This window comes from Capsicum annuum, chromosome 1, assembly GCF_002878395.1.
Source record: "Capsicum annuum cultivar UCD-10X-F1 chromosome 1, UCD10Xv1.1, whole genome shotgun sequence".
In the NCBI taxonomy this organism is placed as follows: Eukaryota; Viridiplantae; Streptophyta; class Magnoliopsida; order Solanales; family Solanaceae; genus Capsicum; species Capsicum annuum.
The window spans coordinates 107,984,913-108,004,520 of record NC_061111.1 but is presented as its reverse complement, the minus strand read 5'-3'; the positions used below and the strand labels follow the sequence as shown (position 1 = coordinate 108,004,520).

Sequence of the window (19,608 nt, the reverse complement as noted above, 5' to 3'; positions counted from 1 at the left end):
TTTCTTTATTTTATTTTTTATTTTTTAAAAACAATTAATTCATTTATCTCAACCTTTATATTTTTCTAACTTTTTTTTCTTTTTTTTTCAAACATTATTTATTTTTTCATTTCTCTTTTTTTTAGTTCATTTGTCTCAACCTTTATTTTTATAATCATTTCTCATTTTTCCTTTTTTTCATTTTTCTCAAACTGTATTTTTTTCTTTTTTTTCTCAATTTTTTTTTACTTTATTTTGGCTTCTTCTCTTTTTTCTTTTTTTATCAACTTCTATTATATTTGTTAATAAATAGAAAGTTGGATAAAAGAAATTTTCTTTCTTTGACATCAAAGTAAATCTAAGGGTATGGCTTTTTGTTTGGAAGTCCTTTGGGATAAGTCTTACCTCTAAGGCAAAAGTTATAGAATATTTTATAAATCAAGACACAACGTGATAGTGTCAAGTCTTGCTCGTGAGGCATAAGTTGTTAATTGAAAACTCTTGAGTTAAGTCTTGTCTCTAAGGCAAGAGTTATAGTACATCTCATAAATCAAGACACAATATGGTAGTATCAGCACTAGTCCATTGAACGTAACTTATTTTCTTGGGAGGTTCTTGGGATAAGTCTTGTCTTAACGGCAAGACTAATAGACCATCATATAAAGCAAGACACAATATGGTAGTGTTGAATCTTGTCCATAAGGCATAACTTATGGGCTAAGTCTTGCCTCTAAGGCAAGAGTTATAGAACATCTCATAAATCAAGATACGATGTGATAGTGTCAACTCTTGCTTATGGAGCGTAACTTGTTTGAAAATCCTTGGACTAAGTTGTGCCTCTAAGATAAGAGTTATAGAACATCTCATAAATCAAGATATAATGGGGTACTGTCAATTCTTACCAATAAGGCATAACATTTTATTTGAAAGTCCTTGATTTATAAAACATCTCATAAATCAAGACATAATGTAGTAGTGTCAACTCTTGCTCAGGGGGTATAACTTATTGTATGATGGTCCTTGGGCTAAATCTTTCCTATAAATCAAAAGTTGTAAACATTTCATAAGTAAAAAAAGACAATGTGGTAGTGTTAAGTATTTCCCAATGTATGTGACTCGTTATCCGAAAATCCTTGGGATAAGTCTTGCTTTTAAGGCAAGAGTTTTAGAACATCTTATAAATCAAGACATAACGTGGTAGTGTCAACTCTTGCCCATAGGGCATAACTTATTATTTGAAAGTCTTTGAGCTAAGTCTTGCCTCTAAGGTAAGAGTTATAGAACATCTTATAAATCAAAACACAATGCGATAGTATCAACTCTTACTCAGAGAACGTAACTTGTTGTTTGAACGTCCTAAGTCCTACCTCTAAAGCAAGATTTATAGAACTCATCATAAATAAAGATACAATGAGGTAGTGTCAACTTGCCCACGGGGCGTAACTTAATTTTTGGAAGGAATAGAAGAAAAGAAAAGAAAAATAATAAAAATTGTAGAAAAAGAAAAAAAATAAAAGAATATAAATAGAGAAAAAAATATATAGAATTTGAGAGGAGAAAATTAAAAAATAAAGGTTGAGAAAAACAATAATAATAAAGGCTAAGAAAAAATTTAAAAAGAGAAAAATAAAAAAGAGAAAAAAAATTATAAAAAATTATAAGTTGAGAAGAGAAAGGGAAAAAAAGTAAGGGTTGAGAAAAACTAAAATTAAGAAAAAAAAAGAGAAAGAAGAGAAAGGAAACAATAAAATAAAAGTTGAGAGGAGAAAAGAAAAACAAGTGAGGATTGAGAAAAACTAAAAAGAGAAAGAAAAAAACAGAAAAAATAAATAAGTATGGAGTTGTTTATAAATATTTGAAACATAGAGGGGTAATTGGTAAGTGTTCTATTAATTAAAAAAAAAAGATACTAGTTTTGTAGGACTTTTCTAATATGAAACAAAAAGAGCAAAGCCACCCATTATAAGGGTCATTTATGTAGTTCACCTACTTCAAAGTTTATGGACTTTGATCCATTTTACTATGTTTATCAATAGTGAATACCAACAACTGTTTAGTGTATATTTATGTCTACCAGCAAGTAAATGATTGTATATCAATCATGTATACGTATAGCTTTGTCTTTTACCTATATATAGCTTTCCTTTCTCAAACCCTCCTTTGAACTTGTATAGTTGTTACCACAACCTTTATGTAATATATACCTACTATATATCTATGTATACAACCTTTCTCCTTTGGGAATTTGATGGAGGTTTCGACTAGAGAAACCGGGCCTCACTGGCCCAAATAATGATGTAGGGAAGGTAGGAGTCAATTAAAATCATATCAATATTCATGCTTGGGAATAACAAGAGAAGGATTAGTTGAGTCCATACAATCAAAATATTATATGTTTAAGTAAGTCAAGGAATACATGTTTGTACATCAAAAATCAAGTAATAATTTTAAATTTTCTAACAAAGAATATCATTATAAATTTACTGGAAAGATGTTGTTCACTTGGATAATAAGATATGACAACATATAACTTATGTAGATAAATAAGAAAAGCCAAATCTCAAACGAGTTCCCCGATTAGCTCAAGGGTGTAGTTTGAGGGTCATCAAATTTTGGCGCCGGTGCTAGGGAGTGAAACATAGTTTTCATTCTTGTAGTGTTTTTAGCCACTTTCGGTTAGTTGTAGTGTTTATTTTATATTATTTATTATTTTTATTCTTTCTTAGGAGAGGTAAATAGTATACACGACACTATGAGAAAAAATGATAGTAATACTGATATTGTTGAAGGGTATCTCAGGGACGAGGATCACCTTGGAGTTGCAAACTGAGCTAGTGCTATTCATATTCCACAGACGATCGAAAATGGAGTGTTTCATATTACAAGCGTGATGCTACATTTGCATCAAGCACGTGAGGATGCCAATCTACACTTGAAAAATTTCATTAATGTGTGTTCTCTATTTGAAATAGCCCACATATCTCAAGAATATCAATCCGATGTGTCTATTCCCATTTTCATTGATGGAAGAGACAATCTTATGGTTGCGGTTTTGCTCGCGGGATCTATCACTTAATGTGTTGAGCTCATGGAAGCATTCTTAGATAGGCACTTTCCTCCTTCTCGGATGTTGAAACTAAGGGATGAAATCATCATCTTTTGGAAACTTAATGGTGAACCCCTATAGGAGACTTGGCAATGATTCAACAATAAGATAATACAATTCTCAGTCATGAGGTCATGAATAAAATGCTTCTTTAAATCTTTTATAGGGTATTAAATCAATCGAATAATATGGTAGTCGATAATGCAGTTAGAGGATCCATTATGAAACAATCTTATGATGTTGTGGAAACATTATTAGATCAAGTGAACAAGAAAAGTAGAGGTTGGCACACCAGAGATACTGAGGTGTTCGTAGGGGCTTTTTCTACATATTTTGTATGCCAATAACAAAGGAAAAATGATAAGGAAAGAAATGAAAACAAGGCTAAAGTGATGACTCAACTTAATCTTCTCACCAAATATGTAAAGAGCTCCTTCAAAGGCAGTTAACATCATTTCTTCTAAGAGTGTTCAAGATTATGATGAGGAGGAGGGGGATTTTCTTGATAAAGAAATTCTGTTCTTGTCGAACCAATTGGGGGGTTCTTTTCTTACCTATCAAAGTCAAAGTGGGAATCATGGTTAGAAGAAAATGGACCATGATAGAGATTGGATCGATAGGGATCATGATAGATATCGAGATTAGAGAAATAAGAATAGAGATTATGATCAATATGTACCTCCACATGATTGGGCCAAGGGTAAAGAGACAAACTCCATTGACCCGGAGATGTTCAAAAGTGAAGATGTCCTGGCTTGTATCTTAATGGGTGTTGAGGGAACCGATAAAATGGTGAGAGAGATGAAAATTAATTTCTCATAACTCAGTCAAATGGTGATATCTTGTTTGGCCTCTATCAAGAAAATTGAATCTCATGTAGGTCAAATCTCAACTCATCTCAATGCAAGGCCAAAGGGTGGATTGCCTAGTGACATGATTACAAACCTAAGAATGATGCTCACGTCATGTCCATTTTCACTAGGATTAGTCAGACTCTTGGTAAAGATGTTGTTGATTTTTGTGTAGACCCAAATGAAAGGAGAAGTGATGAACAAGCAAATGAAAAGAAGAAGCTGCTAGAGAAGTCAAATGATGTAGTTTCAAATACCAATGAGTTAATTATTGAAAAGTCAAAGGTAGTTGAAAAAAGGGTTGAAAGTAAGGAAGCTACAAAATTAGTTGATGGAAACACTCTAAAACCGGATGAAAATCCAGTTGTTCCTTTGTCAGAAATCAAAATTCTTCCCCCATTCATACAGAGTCTCAAGAAGAAAGAAAATGATACCAAGTTCAAGAAATTTGTTGCAAAATTTAACAACCTATCAGTGAATATCCCTTTGTTAGAAGCTTTACAAAAGATGTTCGGGTATGCTAAATTCATCGAGGAATGGGTCATAAAGAAACTAGTTATGGATATTGAAACTATAGTGGTAACCCACAATTATAGTGCCATAATGTCTTGCACAATAGTGGTGAAGAAGGACAACTCGGGTGCATTCATTATTCCTTGCACCATTGGGGTGCAAAAGTTTTGAAAAACATTATGTGATCCTGGGACAAGCATTAATTTGCTGCTATTTACCGTGTTTCAAAAGTTATTATTGGGTGTTCCCAAAACCATCCACAAATTGTATTTCTCAAAATCCACTAGGCATAACCTCGTGTTTAGACTATTTTCCTTTATTATAGCTACAGATATAGGTATGAAATAATTAGTGATCTACATAATTGAATTTTGTTCTCAAATATCAAGTAAGTAGTTCTCAAGATGCCACTTAGAATAATTATAGGTCAGTCTATTCTCCTTTATTATATATACAGATATGTGATGATCTTAAAAAATCAAATAATCAACAAAATAATTTTTTGTTGCAAAATGCCAAATGGCCAGTTCTCAAGATGCTACTTGGCTTAATTTTAGGCTAACTACTCTCCTTTACTCTCTCTCTCTCTCTCTCTCTCTCTCCATATATATATATATATATATATATATGAATTAATTCATAATCAACAAAATCTAGTTCTCTAGATGCCACTTGGCACAAGCTCAAGATAGACTACTCTCTTTTATTATTATTATTATTATTATTATTATTATCATTATTATTATTATTATATTATATATTATATATATATATATATATATTATGAATTAATTAATAATCAAAAAATAAGGTTTTGTTACAAAAAAATTCACGTTCTCAAGAAGTCACTTGTCATGACCTCGTGCTAGACTACTCTCTTTTATTATATATATATAGATATGAAATAAATATATTAATTAATAATAAACAAAATAGATTTTTATTGTAAATGCTAGTTCTCAAGATGCCACTTGACATAACTTCATGCTAGACTATTCTCCTTTATTATAGATACAGATATAGATAATAAATATAAAATAATTAGTAATCTATAAAATTGATTTTTGTTGTCAAATGTCAAGCAGCTAGTTATCAAGGTGTCACTTGGCATAATTATAGGCCAGACTATTCTCCTTTATTATATATATAGAGAGAGAGACGATAGCATTTCTAATGATTATTATTCAAGCATATAATAAATGAATTGCTTGATTTGTAGGGATAAATGTTGATTCTCAAAATTAACATGAACTTTTGTCACAATTTGAATTCTCAAGTCATGGTGATGTCTACCTTGTCCCACCAGTAGGCAAGCCAAGTCATAGCCCAGAATGATTGGTAACGGGCTAACGGACAAAAATCAGAAAAACATATAATGATAATAGTAGTAATAATAAGTGAAAAACATAAAGGAAACATATAAAGTATATCAAAACTAAAGAAGGAAAATGACTAAAATATACAAATGAATCTCTCCCAAGACCTCGTAAGGTCGGTACTAAAGCCACTACTAAAAGATACCTGGAGTACTAGATAGAATCCCAAACATACACAATATATACAAGCAGTCTCAAGTACAAAAGAATAAACTAGAAAAGATAGAGGAGGACCAGCCTCAGACGACAACAAGCTCACCTTGCTTCGAATCAGTACTGAAAAATAAGAATCACATCAACGTTGGTTGTTAGTACTCGGATCTATATCAGGGTAAAGATACAAATGTGTAGTATTAGCACCAAAGAAATGGGTACTCGATAGGCATCATCAGTCGACTGAGCTCAATTAGAAAAAGTATAACTAAAATATAAAGGTGTATTCTAAGTCAACAGTACATAGGGATAGAAAGGTAAACAACTATCCAGCTATGCAAATACGATAAACGAAAAAGTAAAGAAATATAGAAAGATAAATGATGCAGTAATAAAAGGCAAACCAAACATAACCTAACTGGGCCTCCATAAGCTCGCCAAGAACACTGAAAATGACAATTAACCCAACCGTATCCCCAAAAGCCGATGGGACACACAAGAAGTAATTTTAAAGAAAATACAAATTATACATATCTGAACCAATCCTATGAAACTTTAATACACCTTAGATATGCACCAGGTTTGAACCGGCACCAATAGGTAGTAACGAGAGGCTAGACATCGGGGTTAAACCGGTAGCTATGGATAGTAACAAGAGGCCATATGCCAAATTTGAACCAAAAATAGTGGGTAATAATGAGAAGCCACATATATGATATGCAACAGAACTCATTATCAAACATTGGACTCGAAACGAAACTCAGAGGAACCGCAACTCCCACCACAACAGTAGTTAGTAACAAAACTCCTAGATCATCAAAACCTGATGCCGGACTCGAACCATAACTTATAGTAATCATACCAAACTATAAAATAAATTCAAACCACACCATAACCGATGCCAAGTGGTTCCAAGTTTTACAATCAATGACAGAAATAAAGTACACGCTGACCTAAATCATAATTAAAACACATTTAAATAACCATTTGTGTAACTTAGTTAAAAAGGGATGAATCCAAGGTTTTGGAACTTAATACCTTATCCTAGGATCATAAATACTATGTCATACTAAAAGATAACAGAATAAAAATATACTAGAACAAGGTTCTAATTAAAAAATAAGGCATGATATATATATATATATATATATATTAAATGATACACAAATTACAACTACCTGCCCGAAACTAGCATAAGAGTACAAAATTCCTGTAATAAGCTCAATCGAAAATCTAGCCTCTCTAAATGCCAAAACTTAAATGTCTCTTCGATAAACTTCTGAATAGTGCTCCACTAAAATCTGAGATTGAATAACTTGATGGATATAATTAATTTTCTCATATTTCCTTAACACATTAAAGAAACATTGGAATAGCAACTATACATACATACAACATACATACATACATACACACACACATATATACATACATACAACAGACATATATATATATACATATATATCATGCCATGGCTTGCGAGAAAGAGAATTAAATTAGAGAATTAGTGAACTTAACATGTTTCCACGGTAAGGAATTCAACATTTACTATTTTGCCCAATTTGATCTACACGATCATAGCAAGAAGACTTATGTCCACTAAAAGATTATTTTATATATAATGGTAAAATAATTAAATAATAATTTGATGTAGAAGTTGTATGATTTCCACGTTTTAGTGTAAATAAGGATAATTGAGATAAATATTACTACTACTGGTGGTGAGAAAGTGATTCCATATGTGGGACAAAGACATAGTATATTAATTGTACCTCTCCTCTCATTACTTGATGCCACCACCACATAATTGTCCTTGATTTACTCTTTCCTCTACTTCCACATAGAAGTTGATGGGGCAATATCACATTAGTTCTTATTCTATGATACATGTAATTGGGTATTGCAGAAGTTCGTGATAAAATAAACATAATATTTTGAATATACCATAATTAATAGAAAATTATTTCTAATAAAACTTTTATTATATAATAATAATATTTAACATATCAAGATTCACCATCTCTGCTTAAAATATAAAAAAGTTTTATAGAACTATTATAAAATAATATAGGCATATGATAATTAAAGAATCTTATAAAAATTAAAAATATTTTAGAAGGTTAATAAATTATATTTCTACCAAATGCTAATTTATATTAAATATTTCATAATATATTTAGTATTACTAAAATTCTCAAACAAACTGCCCAAAAATCGAATGGTCAGTCCCAGCAAGTCATGGATAATTTAGGGCAGTTATAGAAAAGCTCTAGATACCGAAAATGTATGAAAATAAGGAAATGACCTTAAGGGTCATTACAACATCCACTACTAAAAGGACTTTCAACAGCGAAAGTAAAGGATAAGGAAGTACCTGAAAACTCAAACAAGTAGTGACACTAGGCCTGTATCTCATGCTCGGTATCCCAGGTAGGCTCCTCCACTAGATGGTGACACCACTGAACCTTAAATACTAGAATATTCCTAGAGCGCAATCATCTGACATCTCTAGACAAAATGGACATGGGGTCCTCTACAAATGCCAAACTCTCGTCTAACTGAACCGAGTCCCACTAAAGTACGTGTGACTCATCTAGAATGTACTACCGCAACATAGATACGTTAAACACTGGTGCATGGATGAAAAGGAAAGAGGCAATGCCAACACGTATGCTACCTCCCTAACTGTCTGCAGGATATCAAAGGGTCCAATATATCTAGGGCTAATGTTGCCCCTGTCTACAGGATCTCAAAGGGTCCAATTATGTGGGGCTAAGTTGCCCCTCCTCCCAAATGTCATCATGCCCTTCATGGGTGATACTCACAGAAAGATCCTATCACCAACTCTAAATCTCAATAGATAACATCTGCGGTTATCATAACTCCTCTGTATATTTTGAGTTGCTCATAGCCTATCCTAATCACCCAAACTTGGTCCAATAACTCACGAAGAAAATTAGTGACATGAGGTCTAGCCTTCAAAGTTTTAAATTAACCAATAGGAGATCAAAATATCCTACCATACAATGCCTCAAATGGTGAAATTTGAATACCCAAATGAAAGCTTTTATTACATACAAACTCCAACAAAGTAGAAACTGGTCCCACTGACCCCCAAAATCTAACACACAAGCGCAAAGCATTTTCTCCCAGACTTGAATCATTCTCTCTGCCTAGCCATCAGTCTAGGGATGAAAGGTAGTGCTAAGGTCAACCTGGGTGCCCAAATCCTCCTGAAATGTCCTTCAGAAGATACAAGTAAACTAAGAGCCTCGACCTTAAATAATAGACACAGGTACCCCATGTAAGAAAACCACCTCCTGAACATAAACATAGGCTAACCTCTCGACACTGTAGAAAACATGAACGGGAATAAAATGTGCAGACTTGGTCAATCGATCCACAATGACCCAAATGCTATCAAAATTATGGGAAGTGTTGGGCAATCTACCTACAAAATCCTACTTTCACTCAAAAATGGGTATCTACTGAAGCAATATACTAGACCCCTAGTGCTCATTCTTTACCTATTGACAATAAAGGCATCGAGCCACAAATACTACTATATCTCTCCGCATAACACTCCACCAATAATGTTTCCTCAAATCCCTACACATCTTAGTTGTCCTATGGTGAATAGAGTATCTGGAGCTATGAGCCTCGCAAAGAATCAACTGAATCAAACAACCAACCTTTGGAATACAAATACAACCATCAAACCTCAGGACATCCTTAGAATATAAGGTAGCCCTCTAAGACTCACCTCTCAACACCAGCTCTTGAATGCTACTAAGCCTGCTACCTCAATCTAACGACCCTAAATCTACTCTAATAAGGTAGATCTAGCCTTAATACTAGCAATGATCCTTCGAGGGTCAAAAATATTAAAAGAAACCATCAAGTTAGATAAAGACTGGATGTCCAAAGCCAATAGCCACTGAGAAACTGAAATGAAGGTTAAGCTACCCATACTCACAGAATTCTATGTTAAAGCATTCGCTACCATATTCACCATAACCGGATGGTAGAGAATAGAGATATCATAGTACTTTAACAACTCAGTCCATTTACGCTACCTCAAATTAAGATCCTTCTAGGACATAATATACTGAAGACTGCAGTGATTAGAAAATATCTCACAACAAACCCCATATAAATAATGCCTCTAAACTCGAAGAGCAAATACTACTGCTGCCAACTCTAAGTCATGAGTGGGGTAGTTGTGCTCATAAACCTTCAGCTACCTTGATGCATATGTAATAAAACAGCCCTTCTGTATCAGAACACACCCTAAACCAACACTAGATGCATCACAGTATATAGTAAAACCCTCTTCCTTAACTAGAAGAGTCAGAACAAGAGTCGATAAGACAATCATTGAGCTTCAGAAAGCTTGCCTCACAACTCAAAAACCACTAAAACGGAACCTTCTTCCTAATCAATCTAGTCATGGGGGCTTCAATGGAAGAAAAACCTTCAACAAACTGCCTATAGTAACTTGCCAACCCAACAAACTGCGAACCTTGGTAGGTAACTGATGATTCAAATTGTATAAGATTTTGTGGCTCGTACTCTGTCAAATTCTAATATAGTTTAAATATTTTTCCACAAAGATTGAAGAATCTATGCTACAAATTTGTATTATCTTGATTACTATTTGAGAATCAAAATGATGAAAGGAGAGTAATTTCTTAATTTTTTTTTTAAATATGTAAAGAAATAGTGTTTAAAAGATTATCTTGGAGAGGAAGTTTTGGATTATTGAATTCACTTGGTATGTTTATTATAATAAAATCATTATTTTAGTAATTTCTACAAAATTGTAGAATAACTTTCTAGACTTGATTTATGTGTTCATGAGGAATAAAGACTCCTTGCGATTAATCTTTAAATCAATAAACTTACTTGAGACAATCTTTCCGCGAGGATACAGATTGAAAGAAATAATATAAAGACCCCTCAAATCAACAATCTTATTTAAGTCAATCCCTCCGCGAGGATACGAATTGAAACAAATAAGATAGAGATTATTTAAATCTAAGAAATAGTTCGAAGTAATCCTTCCGTAAGGATAAGGATCAAAAGAAGCAATTTCAAAGATTTGAAATAACAAGTGACTGATAATTATTATTACTTATAATTTATGAAATACTTATATTATATTTAGTTTTCTTCCTTGTGGGAAGTACAACTTAATATAACTATAACTATAATATAAAATATCAAGTAACGCTAATTTCTAGTAAAAGTATTTCAACATGAAGTATTTAGCTTTTAAATAAAATCAAGTCTTGAAAGAACTAAAATAAGATTGATATTATAATATTATACCAAGTTTCTTCAATGCTTCCAACACAAAGAAATTACTCCATTATGGAGAAATAAAGCAAAGAAAAAAATATTATTCTACAAAAGAAAAAGAAAGAAAGAAAAAGTAATCAAGACTAATTCTTATATATTGCTTATGTTGTTGGATGATTAATAATCAAAGAAATGCCTCTATTTATAGAAAATTATAATGTTGAACCAACAAATGTATTCTTTGAAGTGGTGGTTGTAACCGTCAACTTGTAACTTCTTCTTCAAACCTTCACTTGTCTCATTCCTTCACTTGACGGGTGTAAGTAAACTTTGAAGTGGTAGTTGTAACCGTCAACTTGTAACTTGTTATTCATTCCTTCACTTGTTTCCTTCACTTGATCGGTGTAAGTAAACTTTGAAGTGAAGATCATCATCACCGATGAACTTTGCTACTTCTACCAAAAAGTTCCACAGTTGTGGCTATGAAATTGTTACTAAACCCGTGGAATTCTCTAATTTTTTTAATAATTTATTTCTTCTATTGTATTCTTCCTCCTATAGAATTTTTTAGAAAATATACAATAATATTATATATTTATTTATATTTATTTAAAATAATTAATATTTAATATATAAAAATAATAAATAATCCATCAAATACCCCCACACTTGAATTATTGTTCATCCTCGAGCAAAGGAGAAAACAAAACAACTAAAATTTTAAGTAATGAAATTATTAGATAGAATAAAATTCAATAAAGACAACATCGTGATCTCAAATAAATTTAGTCGCACTCATATTCACCTATTGAGAATCAAAATTATATTATTTTTTCTCAACGTGTCTCACCAAATGAAGAAAGATTCCCATAAATCATACAATATATCAATAAGATCGAAAAAAGGGCATAGATAGAAAAAAAATTCTCTCTCTCAACAAAGAAGTATCTCAAGCTACTCGAAGTTCCATAAGCTTGCCTATTATGTAGTTCTCCATTGATATAGGAGTCTCTGAGTTGAGATCATGTAGGACTTTTATAAGATTTGAATGTAGGTTTAGAGATGGATAGAATGCATATGAATAAAAGTGAATCAAATCCCTTATAAGCACCACAATACTTTAGCATTTTAACATCGTTGTTTTCCTATTTCTAAAACAAATCAACCTCCATATTTTTCTTCATTTTTAGTACCCATTTTCCTCATTATTTTTTGAGAAGTCGTTACCAACATTTTTTTTGTGTAACTTTTTTTTTGTTAACATTCTCCTTTTTCTGATAATATTCTTAAAATACCAATAAGCTAAACAAGAATCAACATTTACTTCTTTTTCTCATAACTACTCCCCGCACTATTTTTTCTATTCAGTTTATTATCGACTCTAAGAGAATAAAGTTAATGAATAGATGTGATAACAAAGATTAAATTTGAGTTAGAATTTGGCTTATCAATAAAACAAGAGATGATTTATTTAGGCTCAAGGGGATGACAAGGGATAAACATAGTTTAGGTAGGTCAATTTTGGTCATGGATTAACAAGAAGGCCTCCTTTAATTTTCCAACTCAAAAATATACCTAGTATTACGCCTCAAATCACATTCGAGGCAAGTTCTAGATTTTCAAATAAGCAAGAGAACTAGGCGATATCACCTGACAACACTATACACTTGAGATCAGTAAATATTACAATTTTAATCACCAATAAACAAATATGATTTGAAAAGATATTCATATAACCCATGAATGATAGTCATTCAATTTTATTTTTCAAATTTTATTGTTATAATTTTTTTAGAAAAAGTGTTCTGTTCAAAATATTACGACCACATCAAAGAACTGAACAAAGAAATCCATGGAAGCTTATTAATTTAGTTATGCTTTAAATAAAAATATATATATATTACGGAAATGTGTATATTTCCTATCCCCCCCCCCCCCCCGGCCACACACACATAAATATTATCATGTGTCTAGCAAATAATTTAAAAGCAATAGGAGTAAAAAAAGATTTTTTTTCTTTTTCCGAGAGCTTGTGAATTGCACCCCCAATTTTGATTCAATTTTTTTTATTCTTGAAAATTCTGCACAAACATAGTTGAGAAACAACATTATAGAATACTTTATTCTTTTGGATCATCCAACTTTTCTTGACGTTATCTCGAGAAGAAAAATAATCGTGCACGATAATTCTTAATTTTATTTTATATTTTTCACAAGGATCATTCTATGATTTTTCCTGAAAATCTCCAACAACAAAATTCAAAAAGTTATTATGATAAAAAAAAATTGCAGAATAATGATCAAATATTATTTTTGTGCTTGTGAACTTTTCATTCTCATTTTTCTCAAAATTAATAAATTTATGTGGATTAGAAAAATGGAATATGCATTCGTTACTTGTTGAGTTGAATTTCATCAAACATGTATTGTTACCATGCTTCACTAAATTAGTCTTTTCATCGTGAGAAATATATTCTTTTTCATAAGGCTCTTTTATTTCATTAATTATTTTATCCTTACAAAATGCAGTTTTATTTGAAAGTTCACCATCATTATAGGAGTTTACTATGCTTATTAATTCATTTACGTTCATAGTTAAATCCATAGAGGCTTTATAATTATATGCAATTCTTTCATAGATATTCTTAAAGAGTGTATGCATAATTTTCTTCAAATTCACATTCTCCTCTTGAAATGGTTTACTCTCAATATGTTGATCCTCTTGTGAGTATTGATTTCACTCTGGATTGCAATTATATTCACTAGAATCAATGTACCTGCAAGAACTAGAAACAACATAAGATTGCTCATACGAAGAATCAAAGAAATATGAATTACCTATTTGGCATTCATGAACTAGGTGCCTGCCTCCACAATATTCACAATTAATGGATCTTTCACAAATTTTGTTAATTAATTCTTCAAGACTGTTCATTCTCCCAGAATTTGAAAAGAATGATGAGTTACTTGTTTGACATTCAAAGCTTCGGTGGTTGTTGCCACCATAGTCACAGATAATAGCCTTTTGACAATATTTTTCTACAAACTAAGTAAAATGTTTACTTGATTGATTGAAATTCATACTTAAAGTGCATAAAGTAGGTCCACAATGAGATTTTTTTAAAAAAAAATCTATACATGAAGATAAAAAATAAATATAATAATTAAATATATTATAATATAATATAAATTAATATGATAACAACAACAATATCTTCAAGTCTTATTTTTGAAAACTTGTCAAGTATTAGAAAAAAAATTAATTGAAAAAATAAAAAAATAAAATCTCAAAGTAGTAATAAGACAATTAATTGGAAGTTGATGTTTACACATCCTCGGTAACGGCGCCAAAAATTTGACGAGTCAAAATTGTATAAGATTCTGTTGCTCGTACTCTGTCAAATTCTAGTATAGTTTAAGATATCGTCCCACAGAGATTTAAAAATCTATGCTACAAATTTGTATTATCTTGATTACTATTTCAAAATCAAATTGATGAAAGGAGACTAATTTCTAAAATTTTAAAAAAAAAAATGTAAAGAAATAGTGTTTAAAAGATTATCTTGGAGAGGAAGTTGGAGATTATTGAATTCACTTGGTATGTTTATTATAATAAAATCATTATTTTAGTAATTTCTACAAAATTGTAGGATAACTTTCTAGACTTGATTTATGTGTTCATGAGGAATAAAGACCCCTTGCGAGTAATCTTCAAATCAATAAACTTACTTGACACAATCTCCCCGCGAGGATACAGATTGAAAGAAATAAGATAAAGACCCCTCAAATCAATAATCTTATTTGAGTCAATCCCTCCGCGAGGATACGAATTGAAACAAATAAGATAGAGATTATTTAAATCTAAAAAATAGTTTAAAGTAATCCTTCCGTGAGGATAAGGATCAAAAGAAGCAATTTCAAAGATTTAAAATAACAAGTGACTAAAAATTACTATTACTTATATTTAATGAAATACTTATAGCATATTTAGTTTTCTTCCTTGTGGGAAGTACAACTTAATATAACTACAATTATAATATAAAATATCAAGTAAAGCTAATTTTTAGTAAAAGTTTTTCAACATGAAGTATTAGCTTTTAAATAAAATCAAGTCTTGAAAAAACTAAAATAAGATTGATATTATAATATTATACCAAGTTTCTTCAATGCTCTCAACATAAAGAAATTACTCCATTACAGAGAAATTAATAAAGAAAAGAAAAAAAAAAGATTATTCTACAAAAGAAAAAGGAAGAAGGAAAAAGTAAACAAGACTAATTCTTATATATTTCCTATGTTGTTGGATGATTAATAATCAAAGAAATGCCTCTATTTATAGAAAATTATAATGTTGAACCAACGAATGCATTCTTTGAAGTGGTGGTTGTAACCGTCAACTTGTAACTTCTTCTTCAAACCTTCACTTGTTTCATTCCTTCACTTGACGGGTGTAAGTAAACTTTGAAGTGGTGGTTGTAACTGTCAACTTGTAACTTGTTCTTCATTCCTTCACTTGTTTCCTCACTTGACGGGTGTAAGTAAACTTTAAAGTGAAGATCATCATCACCCATGAACTTTGCTACTTCTTCCAAAAAGTTCCACGGTTGTGGCAATGAAATTGTGGTTATACCCATGGAATTCTCTTATTTCTTTAATAATTCAATTTTTCTCTTGTATTCTTCTTCCTGTAGAATTTGTCAGAAAATATACAGTAATATGATATATTTATTTATATTTATTTAAAATAATTAATATTTAATATATAAAAATATATAAATAAATATATCCATTAGTGACGTAGGCTAGCCAAACTAGGAATAGCCTCAACCTTTGTTGGGTCTAACATAATACCGTCCTTGGACACTACGTGCCTCAAGAAAGCTACAGACTCAAGCCAAAACTTGCACTTGAGAACTTAGTATAAAACTGATGATCTCTCAAAGTGTGGAGTATAATCCTCAAATACTGGGCGTGCTTTTTTTTGACTTAAATAAACAAAATCTCATCAATAAATACTATTATGGAGGAGTCCAAATATGGCCTAAACATGTGGTTCATCAGATCCATAACAGTTGATAGGCATTGGATAACCCAAAAGACTCATCAGGAACTTATAATGATCGTAACGAGTCTTGAAGGTTGTCTTAGTGATGTTTGTAGCCCTAACTCTCATCTGATTGTAACTAGACCTCAAATCTATATTAGAAAATATTGTTGCACCCTAAATCTAGTCTAACAAATCATCGATATGAGGCATGGGATCCTTCTTCTTCACGGTTACCTTATTCAACTACATGTTGTTGATACACATATGCATAGAGCCATCTTTCTTCTTCAGAAATATAAAGGAGCACCTCATGGAGATATACTTGATCTGATAAAACACTTACCCAGAAGATCTTAAAGTTGACTATTTAGCTCTTTTGCTCAACATGAGCCATGCAATATGGAGCCATATAAATAAGTTGGGTGCATGGCTCGAGGTCAATAATAAACTATATATCATGCTTAGGAAAGAGGCCGGGTAGGTCGATTAAAAATATATACGGAAACTCGAAAACAATTAGATGGAGTCAAGAGATGGACTCTTAACACTAAAATCCCAAACATACACTAGAAATAACTCATAACCCCTTGATATCAGTCTTCTAGCCCAAATATAAGAAATAATCCCCATCAGCATGCAACTAACAGAACCCTACCACCCAATTTGGGGTACGCCAGGCAAGGCTAAGGTAATGGTCTTAGCAAGACAATCTAAGATTACATAGTAAGGAGATAACTATTCCAGGCCTAGAATCACATCAAAATCTACCATATCTAGGACAATGAGATCAATATGAGTATTAAACTCTGAAAAAGTAAATAAATAATATCTATATACCTAATCCACTACTATAGAATCACCTATGGGGGTAGCTACACGCAATGGCATAGATAAAAACTTTGAACATATACCCAATTATGATGCAAAATAAGTGGAAACATATAAAAATATGAACCGAGATCATACAAAGTAGAAGTTGGTTGATGGCATACAAAAATCATACCTATGATCACAGCATCTGAAGCCTCAACATCTGGTCTACCTGGTATCGCATATAAATGATATTTTCTACTACTAAACTAGGTGCCCATTCAACCACCTGTCCTACCTCTCTATGGACCACCTCTAGAACCCTATGACCACCCCTACGACCTTGTGTACCACCCCTGGTTGGCAGCGGCACTGATCTGAGTGGTTGTGTAGTCTAAACTAAAGGCTCAATCATCCCATGCTGGGGACACTCACAAGCGAAGTTAAAAATAACCCCGCAATCCTAACATGCCTTGGGAACCCTACTCTATCTAGAAGGTCTGGCAGATACAAAATGACCACCTCAACTGGACGATCTTAACTGAACACCCCTCTATGGCTAACTACTGCTCTAACCGTTGGAACTACTATAATCAAGCTAACTTTTTTCTGGCCCTGATGTTGATAAGGATACTATTGAGGTACCTAGCATAAAACGTTTGGTATATGAACTATGAACCGTTGTGGCTCCCATTGTAATTTCCCTGGTAATGAGGTCTCTTATCGCTTCCCCCTTACGCCTCATGACCCATATCCTCTATAGAAAACAACCTTAGTAATATCAGTAAAAGACTTCGTTGAAGTCACCAAACTCCGTAGCCCTACGTAGCGATAATCTCAATCCCCTAACAAAGTATTGAATCCGCTCATACCCTGTAGGAAGAACCATACTAGCATGTATGGCTAACTCAAAATCTCACCTCATACTCAGCACAGATATAGAACCCTACATTAAAGTAGAAAACTCATCTAGAAGACGCTCGTGCATGCTGGAAGGTATATACTTTGCTAAGAAAGCCTCAAAGAATTGAGTCCAAGTCACCAGTGGCTATATAGCAAGCTTGGAATTAAGATAAGCTCTACACCACCTCTATGCTATTTTGTCTAGCTGATAAGTAACAAAGTCTACTCCTACCCTTAATTTTATAACCTCTCCTCTCAACTAGATATGAGCATATAAGTATCCTCTCTTAGGATCCCAAAAAGCCTCGAAGGAGTTAATCTTAAAAATTATCCCAGCTTTTTATGATCCTCTAGAGAAATAACTAGTTAGCGTACTCTCGATTGTGATACCACTGGTGCTAGTAGAAACTCCACCCAAGGCGCCGCTACTGCAGGTTATGCCCCTAAATCAATACCACCATGTGCCGCTGGCTGATCTTTCTCAATCGATGAAAATCCAACTGACACCAATAACTAAACCAATATATCTTAAAGGACAGGAGAAGATATAATCCCAAGTGGAGCCTGGGCTGCCCCTGACCCATCTGATGTTGTAGTAGTAGAATACTTGGAGCTCTTTAGTCTCAGGAGCTATGACGAGAACAGGTGATAGATCCATGTTTTGATCTTAAACTCGATTTTCTGCTCTATCCTACCTCTCACCTCTAACTCTACCTTGGCACCTAACTAGAATACTAGTAGTGGGCTCGGGGGCCTAACCAGCTCTCGCATGTCATAGCTTAGCCATATACGTAAAGAATGAACCAGTAAATATTAAAACCAACTTAGACCCAAAGTATGGAAATGGATTAAAGAAATAAAATTTGTCCCTAGAAATGCTTCGTAGCCTCCCAAAGATAGGAAATAGACATATCTATACCAACCCACGAGACTCAATTAAACATCGGCTCTAGCACTAACAATACTAGTGAAACCTAGGCTCAAATACTAAGCTGTTACGACTCAATTTCTCAAGCCATGATGGCGTCTACCTTATCCCACCAGTAGGCAATCCAAGCTATAGCCCAAAATGATAGGTAATGGCTAATGGGCAAAAACCAAAAAAAACACATATAATGATAATAGTAGTAATAATAAGAAAAAAAATAGAATGGAAACATATAAAGTATATGAAAATGAAAGAACAAAAAGGACCAAAATATACAGACGAATCCCTCCCAAGACCCGGTAAGGTTGGTACTAAAGCATAACAAAAAAATACCCAAAGTACTTGACATATTATAAAACATACATAATATATAGAAGAAGTATCGAGTACAAAAGACTAAACTAGAATAGATAGAGGAGGATTATCCTCAGACGACATCAAGCTCACCTTACTCTAAATCAGCATTACAAAATAGAAATCACGTCAACGTCGACTGCTAGTACTCAAATCTACATCAGGGTAAAGATGCAAATGTGTAGTATGAGTACCAAAACAATAGGTACTCAATACGCATTACTGGCCGACTAAATTATAACTAAAATGTGAGGGTGTTGTCTAACTCAATAGTAAATAGGGATAGA

The 19,608-nt window shown here is 32.5% G+C and overlaps 1 protein-coding gene across 1 annotated transcript; it reads left to right on the top strand.

The window, feature by feature from the left end:
* Window positions 1–4,050: 4,050 nt before the first annotated feature.
* Window positions 4,051–4,620, top strand: LOC124897854. Its single transcript, XM_047411457.1, has one exon. It carries the CDS (start codon window positions 4,051–4,053, stop codon window positions 4,618–4,620), a length of 570 nt encoding a protein of 189 aa, XP_047267413.1.
* Window positions 4,621–19,608: the final 14,988 nt, after the last annotated feature.